Genomic DNA, 9,272 nt, shown 5'->3' with positions numbered 1-9,272 from the left:
ATATCATTAATGTATTATGTTAATTTGACATCAATAAGATGTCAAATTGACCAGGCTTGATGTAAATTTAATCAATATAAATTGATATTGACATTTTTTCTTGTTCTCCTTGGATAGAGATACTTGGATGATTAAGATTAATCAACAAAATGCTTCGAGTAAGCGTTTGATCGATAGACAGAAAGAATTTTATATTTTAAGGTCGAAATAGTCAAGTGAGATATCTTATATTATTTATATCATTAATATATTACTTATATTAATCAAAAAAATTCAAGACTCATTTTTTAGTCGAACATATGTATGTTTATGACAAATTGAGTTTAGTCACTCTCGGAGCGAACGATCGAACCTACTTCACTCGAAAAAACTATTAATAATTTAATATTTTATTATTTTTATTTTTTATTTGAAATATTTAAATTTTATTATCTACTATTTTATTATCTTAAATTTTATTATCCACTATTTTATTATCCATTATCTTATTATATACTACTAATAATTTAATTATTTTATTATCCACTATCTTATTATATACTACTAATAATTTAATAATGATATTTTATTATTTTTTATTTTAAATATTTAAATTATTATTCTTTTTGCCAAATTTTTCATTTTCCAATATGAAAATTTGTAAAATACAAATAAAAAAGAAATATTCGTACGTCCTTTCAAAGTTATAGAAAAGAGGATTAGCAGGATTAATTATACTTGCACGATTTTATTTTACATTATATGGATTTCCGGATTCTCTTTCATTTATTTTTAAATTCCCCCTTTCAGTACTCTAATAAGCCAGGGAATGTTTCCGACTTGCCCTCCGTTTGTCTGTCACGTATGATTTCTACCCCATGATGTCATCAGTTGCCAGGAAACCGACAAGTTAGCTATAACGGTCGATGACGGACCTTATGTGAATTTCGCAAGTTTGCGCTTATCAAAGAAGAATGTCGAATGCGACGTATGACGAGCTCTGGAGAGAGACTCAGGCGTTGCTCGCGGAGACGGTCCAGGCGGATACGGTGCTCCAGGGCGCGAAGCCGCAAAAGGATCGTAAGAAGGCGCACGACGTCGTCTCGTCCTTGTACGTCCGATACATCCTCATCTGCAACAAACTCGAACAATGTTACGATCAGATGATACAACCGCAGAAACGTCTGCTGCTCAAGAGATCGTTGAACGCGAGTCTGGGCAGGATGTTGGAGCTCAAGCACGATCTGGTCAATATCGATCTGTCGGAGCACAGCTATTGCGACGACGTCTTGCTCGAGTGCGGGGTGACACCGCAGGAAGCGGAGATCCAGATACCGAGGTATTATAGACGCGAACGTGCTGAAGAAATTGCGGAGAGACGGAAATTTATTGAGGATACGCTTCGAAATTTGGGCGCCCTTCACGAGGCTGTCGTGCCGAAAAAAATCACCGAGTCGCAGGCTATACGACTTATTCAGGTATCGCGAAGATTCTAAAAAGAATCGAGGCTCATAATTATATATCTGGCTCTTCGAAGAAAAGCTGTTTCAATGCACAGTTCTACGAAAAATTAATTTATAATATTCATAATTTATAAAATATTAATATATAAATATTAATATAAATATAATTATTATATTAATATTAATATTAATATAAAATATTAATTTATAATTTATAATATTCATAATTTAGAAAATATTAATTTTTAATATCTCATAAATATTTTTTTCATAACATATTTATGTAATCGACAATGATGCACAATTAAAATATTATTACCTACTTTATCATCATTAATATCAACATTTAATAGACTCAATTAAGGATGTTTTATATGTACACTCTCAGCAAAAAGTAGCTGAAAATCAATATTGACGAATATCCACTTTTGGTGTATTTTAAGTAAGAAATTGTGTAGAATATTACAATTTGATCTTAGCCACAGTGCAGAGATGTATTTTTTTAATATTTATTGCGTTTTTACTGAAATATTCCGAATTTTGTTAATCGAAATGATTAACTTTTGACAGAGAATTTCGCCTTGTGACAGATACAATGGCTAACTTCATTAAATTATATTTAATATCTTTTTAACCAGGTAATACTTGTATAATATTATTTGACCAAATATTTCCTCTGTATTTAAACTTTTGCAAATTTTAAACAAATTCTGAATATTATTTCCACGTGTTGTTGTCATTTGAATCGATGTGGTTATACGTTTCCCATAAGAACACGTTAATTAGAACATGTTAATTTGGTTCAAATTAAAATCCTTATAACTTGTGAACGCTTTAGTGAATCGATTTAAAAATTGTATTAAAAATTCTAAACATATGTAAAGACATTTTGTACAATTTTCTTTATTAACATCCTTAAACATAAAATATGTTTTTTTAAAATGTTTATAATTACTAAATATTTTGTTATTATTGATGATAAAAGCTAATTATTTCAAAAAATGCATTTCACAGGTTTACCAGAAGTTTTCTTTTCAATGTACACACACACACACACACACACACACACACACACACACACACACACCAATGTGTCGCTTTAAATTTATTTTTGACTTACTATACCGCCCGTAAATGTTAATATATAATATTCTAGGCTCACGAACGAGCAAGACAAGGTAGATTGAGATATCAGTTTATGAAAGAAATTCGTAAGATGAAAGAAAGATCAACTACTAAACCAGAAATCGTTGATGAAGATGATACGGGCGAAAAACTCGCAGCATTGAAAATTCAGAAAGTATGGAAAGGATATATCACTAGATGCCACGTTCGCAAGAGACGCCTCGAGGAGATGCTGTTAATAGGTACTAAAAAATGACGATTTTTAAATCTGAATTATTGTCTATTGGATAAAATATAATGGTCCAATCTAATAGTCTGTCTTTCTTTTGTGCGGAAAACGAAGAAGAAAATTAAAAATCAGAATGTAAATAAAAGACTTATTTAATGAGATTTATATCCTGCTTTATAAAATAATGCATACATACGAATAATTCCAATAATAATGTATAATTAAAATAATAACACATACGTACAAATAATTCCAATATTGTCTCAAGTGTATTTTTTGAAGCACATGTTTCGATAAAAGGAAGCAAACACATTTAGTGACATTTAGTACTGTTTTATTTCAATATACATATTAACATGTTAACTAAAGGAATGCTGCAACCTAGTCAAATAATTACGGAAAATGCCAGACAAGCGGAAAGATTGAAGCAGCAGAGATACGAAAAGCAATTGAATTTTCAACAACAATACCAGAATCTGATATTTGGAGCGAAAGAGAGAATTCGCAACGAAAGGAGCGCTATCATGGAGGAAAATATCAGGAGTGAAATTCGAAATTGGATCGACACTTATTTTCAACAAACTGGAAAAATACCCGATTTACCATCCGCCGAAAGCGGTGGTTCGCGCATGATTTTCAGCAGACAGGTAAAGTATTACATGCGAATATGAAAGCACTGAAGGATATAAGGATAATCAAAACTATATGTACAGGTTGAATATTAATTTCTATCGTAATCCTTTTTATCGTATTTAATTCCTTTGATTGTTTACTTTCCAACTGAACAATTCAGCAACGTAATGTCTTTTTATTAATTGGTAAGCTCAATAACCGAGGAACTCAAAATTACATTGTATAAAATTTGAACGAAATGTTCGATTATCAAATTTATCAATTAATACGAAAGGCATTATGTTTCTGAATTATTTAGTTTATTGTATATCCAAGTATTTTATAATTTACCTAAATTAATTCTGCTAGGTTTCAAAACTACTGTCTTGTTACAGGGAACTGAGAGTACCGTGAGCAAATCAACAGTGGTATCATCGAAAGAATCGAAGAAATCGAAACGCTCGAAATCGAAGAAAGATAGCGAAACGGAACAGTCGGAGGATGAGACGGATCTAGGATTTAAATCGGTCCCTTCCAACTTCCTACCGGAATTGATTCACGCAAATCAGGAGTATCAGGACGTCTGGAGGGACAAGGATGAATCCGCGAACCCGATGCAGCTACCTTATAACGACATGATAGAAGCGGAGAAAACGAGAGAAGTCGAAGACGAAGTTAGAATAGTAGTGGATCAGACGATGAGAGGTAAGATATCGATAGGTCAAAAGATAAGAATTCTTTACAAAGATGAAAATTGAAAGGATTAGCATCTCCACTCGATTTAAATAAGCATGTTTTACGTTTTACAAATTTTTATTTCCAAATATTTTTCACTTTATTTCAATCTTTTTGAAAAACGAGCATTCGAATTTCCTTAGCATGCAAATTTATGCAATACTCGACATAACAACTATTTATTTTTTATTGTGTTCATTAAAAATTATTTATATTATGCAAAATTCAAGCCAGCTTATCGACAGCATATGACTCATCTGTCAATGCGATAATTAGGCGATATAGAGGCTCTTCAAGCTGCGTTAGACAGAGACAGAGGATTCAAGGGGAAACGCGCGAAAAAGCCACAGAAACGTATTCGCAGAAGCGGGAAGAAAAATAAGAGAAAGAAAGAGAAAGATCTGACGCCCGATAGAACAACCGAGTCCCTTTTCGAAGAACTTCTCATGCAGGGTATTATTAAACTTCACCGCGAAGTTTCCTTGGATGAATTCAAGGGCGAAAAATCATTCGTGAATTATGATCTTCGTATGAAGGAGAAAGATCCTCTTCCAGCGCTTGGTACACTTGAATATATAATATTTAAATTTAATATTTTATTTTAATTCCAATTTAATATATTTTTTAAATATTTTAATATTATTTAATTATTATTTGAATATTATTTAATATATTATTTTAATTACAATTTAATATATTATTTTAATTCCAAGATCATTATATTATATTGTATACATAATAGTAATATATATAAGAAACATAATTTATTCTTACTTTCAATAGATACTAATTAATTTTAATTATATTATTTCTACTGCAACAAATAAAAGTTTCCTTCTTCTTTTTTCACTGGAAAAGAAGTATTCTTTAAAGATGTTTTGTATGTATTTTCAAAATATTGTGAATTTCATAAAAATTGTACAGAATGTCCTTACATATGTTTAGAATCTTCAGTACAATTTTTAAATCGATTCACTAAGTTATAAGGATTCACAAGTTATAAGAATTTTAATTTGCACCGAATTAACATGTGTTTTTATGGGAAACGTATAACCACATCGATTCAAATGACAACAACACGTGGAAATAATATTCAGAATTTGTTTAAAATTTGCAAAAGTTTAAATACAGAGGAAATATTTGGTCAAATAATATTATACAAGTAACTAACTGGTTAAAAAGATATTAAATATAATTCAATGAAGTTAGCCATGTATGTGTCACAAGACGAAATTCTCTGTCTGAAAAGTTAATCATTTCGATTACAAAATTCGGAATATTTCAGTAAAAATGCAATAAATATTAAAAAAATACATCTCTGCTCTGTAGCTATTATAATATTCCACACAATTTCTCATACTCAAAATACACCAAAAATGGATATTCGTCAATATTAATTTTCAGTTACTTTTTGCTAGGATTGTACATACAAAACATCCTTAAATTTACGAAGAATTTGATTATAAAATAAAATCTTTTCGAATTTAAAGCATATGCTTTATAAGAATTAATCGAATTGTCAGGTGACATAAGGCAATTAATTGCCGAATACTGCATACTTCCGCTGGGCAATCAAGCCCTGAGAGAATTCACACCATTAGTACGATCTGTTCTGATAGCTGGTCCGCACGGTAGCGGCAAAAAATTGCTGGTGAATGCAATCTGTACGGAACTCGGAGCTACGCTCTTCGACATCACGCCAGTAAATATCGCCGGCAAGTATCCCGGCAAATCAGGATTGATCATGCTCGTTCATTTAATCTCGAAGGTTTGTATCGGAAGTATAAAAATATTATCCGATTAAACACGAATTTTGAATAATTTTATTTAGAATTTTGGAAAATATTTGACATTTTTTGGGTACTTGATTCATATATAATTCATATATTAATCTTTATTCATAAGGTGACATATGAAGTTACAAGTGGATGGTGTAAAGATGCTCTGATAAACTGGGCTTCTCGCATTATGAAAATTTATGAACAATTAAGTAATAATATTGTCTTCGAATTATTTATCTTGTGCAATTTCTGTTAATTTACGAAGATTTTTTTATTTGGACAGTCATGAGCGTATATTTAAACAATTATTCATCTAGGAAACGTACGTATAATATTCGGACAATTTTTTATTGTCAAAGGTATCACGATTGCTGCAGCCGTCAGTGATTTTTATGGATGACGCAGAAAAGCCGTTTGTAAAAAAAGTACCAAAAACGGATAAGACCGATCCGAAACGTTTAAGAAAAGATCTACCAAAGCTCGTCAAGAGTATCGTGGGTGAGGATAGAATTCTGCTTATCGGAACATCCAATAAACCTTGGGACGGCGATCAAAAACTCTTGTATCAGACTTACGATAAAATCATTTACATTCCTAGACCGGATTATGGCACTGTGTCTTTGATATGGAAAGATTTATTGTACAAAGTAAAGATATTATTTTTACTACGCAGACTAGAATTAACAGATTACAAAAATAAGAATTTTTTACATCAATTGGAAATAATTAAAGATATAATAATATATTTTGCATAGAGCTACTTATTAAGTATTACATTATATTATTAGTCTTCTGTACAATAATATCACTTTATATATTTTACTTTATATACAGGCTATCAGGGCAATCTCTTCCCAAAAAAGTTCTTACTTATCTCGAGAGCTTTTCAAAACAACTATGATAAAGTATTTTTTCATTTAGTACTTTTCGAATTATGAGACTTGAAATACTCTCTTAATTTTACATAAAATATCTAATAAAATATTCATTTTTCAATTATCTTATCTTAATATTTTTATGTACAAAATAATGAGAGGAATCAATTGATGTAAAGAAAACACATAATTGTTTCGAAAAAAAAATATATAATTTGCAATTAATTACATTTTTATTTTCGAAACAATTATGTGTTTTCTTTACACCAATTGATCCCTCTCATTATTTTGTACATGAAAGTATTAAGGTAAGATAATCGAAAAATGAATATTTTACAAGATATTTTATGATTTATATAAAAATTAAGAAATGATTTCAAGCCCCATAACTCAAAAAATACTCAATGAAAAAATACTTTATTATAGTGTTTTGAAAAGCTCTCGAGGTTTTCAAAACACTATAATAAAGTATTTTTTCTGACACCCTGACACCCTGTATATTTGCATTTTAGAAAAAATAAGACTTATGTTGAAAATTAATAATTTCTTTTATCTTAAATCTTACAGTATTTTTTTTTAGTACTCTGGTATTAATCGTCAATTTGATACATCAGCTATAACTAAAGCGTGTGACGGTTTCACAGTCGGTACTGTTTTAGCAACGATTAACGAGGTTAACGACAATTTAAATTACAAATTTTTATTTGACATACATTTACATAATGTCATCTTTGATTTAATATTTTCTTTATTATTATTAGATGATGACTACGAAACGTATGGTACAACTACGAACTCATCCTTTAACACATGCTGAATTGGTAAATGCGTTGAGTTTCAAGGATCCAGTGTATCGCGAAGAGGAAGATGCGTTTCTAGGTTTGTAACAATCTGTATATATCTGTATATATGTGTGATAAATGCATATCGCTCAAAAATGTCTTAAAGATTTATTTCATTAATAATTTTTCTTTCAATATTTTATATGTATATATATATATATATATATATATATATTTATATATATATATATATATATTACTAATTATATATATTATTATTAATTAATTATTAATTTATTAATATATATTATTAATTAATTATTAATTTATTAATATATATGTTATTAATTTTTATTAATAATTATATATATATTAATATATATTAATTTATATATATATATATATAATAAAAATTATATTATATTATATATTATATTATATTATTTATTAATATTATATATTAATATTATATATTATATAATAATATTAATATTATTATATTATTATATTATTTATATTATATTATTTAATTATATTATATTATATTATATTATATATTATATTATATTATAATAAAATTATATATATATATATATATAATTATTCCAATATATTTATATATATATAAATATATTGGAATAATTTGTTAAAATCATACATGTCCATAAATATATACACAAATATATATGTATAGACATATATTTAGATATGTTGATCCATTCTTTTATTTGTATGACTTTCATCAAGATTCTTTAAATATAACATTACAGCTTGGTTTTTCAAAACGCCAACCTGTCGGCGGAAACAAAAAGCTCTTGAATTGGAACTCGAAAAATTAAATGAAGCCAATGAATTACAAAAAAAGAAAAGAGGAAAATAAATTTCGTATAAATAAGGTTCATATATCAAACGATTATTGATGCGATGTTTCTATAATATATTTATCAATAGAAAAGGCGAATAGAAAAGAATAAAAAAATAATCTCAATAAACTATTCTTTTGTTGTAAACATTGAAACAATGCAAGTTTTCTGCTTTAACAAAATTAATTTAGCGCTAACTTTTGTTTAGTCTGTAACGTTACAAAAAGTAATAAAAATATTACTGCATTCGTTGAGATGGAATGATAATTATACATGAAAAAATTATAAGATATAATGTGATATGATAATTATACATGAAAAAACTATAATACATGAAAATAAGACATGAAAAATGTGAGTCTTCTTTATGGGAGTTTACATTTTGTACTATTATTGTTTTTATTAATTATATTAATTCGCTCTTTGTCGTATAAAAAATAGATCATTCATTTTGCACAATTCTTTCCGAGTGAATACCTATCTGGATTTATACTGGATAAAAATCACGAACACATGATCGCTGTATGTGTCATAGGTCAAAGCGTGACCAAGGCTATTACATCACATGATTACGTTTTTTACAATTACTGACAGGCTATTCATCTAAATCTACAAATATTATATATATATATATATATATATATATATATACATATATCGTATGTGTATATATAATAATAATAATAATAAATATTATTCTTTAGAGAAAAAAATCTCTTTTCATAATATTGTTATTTTTCTAGAACTTTATAAAATAGATACATAATAAAATTCTATATGAGAAAAATTAATTCTGTAAAATATATAAGATTAATATATTGTAAAACA

At 28.0% G+C, this 9,272-nt stretch overlaps 1 protein-coding gene across 2 annotated transcripts; it reads left to right on the top strand.

The window, feature by feature from the left end:
- The first annotated feature begins 693 nt into the window (after positions 1-693).
- On the top strand, positions 694-8,685 carry LOC105252091 (dynein regulatory complex protein 11). 2 transcript variants are annotated; one of them, XM_025414942.1, is made up of 10 exons: positions 696-1,457; positions 2,599-2,809; positions 3,166-3,443; positions 3,804-4,113; positions 4,420-4,704; positions 5,667-5,911; positions 6,284-6,571; positions 7,380-7,472; positions 7,561-7,678; positions 8,352-8,685. In XM_025414942.1, exons 1-10 carry the CDS (start codon positions 954-956, stop codon positions 8,459-8,461), a joined length of 2,442 nt encoding a protein of 813 aa, XP_025270727.1. In that variant the 5' UTR covers positions 696-953; the 3' UTR covers positions 8,462-8,685. The 2 variants fall into 2 exon arrangements, with proteins under 2 accessions (XP_025270729.1, XP_025270727.1); XM_025414944.1 differs by lacking the exons at positions 7,561-7,678; positions 8,352-8,685 and having other exon boundaries at positions 694-1,457; positions 7,367-7,466.
- The last annotated feature ends 587 nt before the right edge of the window (positions 8,686-9,272 follow it).

The sequence above is a fragment of the Camponotus floridanus genome, unplaced genomic scaffold (assembly GCF_003227725.1).
Source record: "Camponotus floridanus strain SB8 unplaced genomic scaffold, Cflo_v7.5 scaffold113, whole genome shotgun sequence".
Taxonomy (NCBI): domain Eukaryota; kingdom Metazoa; phylum Arthropoda; class Insecta; order Hymenoptera; family Formicidae; genus Camponotus; species Camponotus floridanus.
This window is presented reverse-complemented; position numbering and strand designations above follow the sequence as displayed.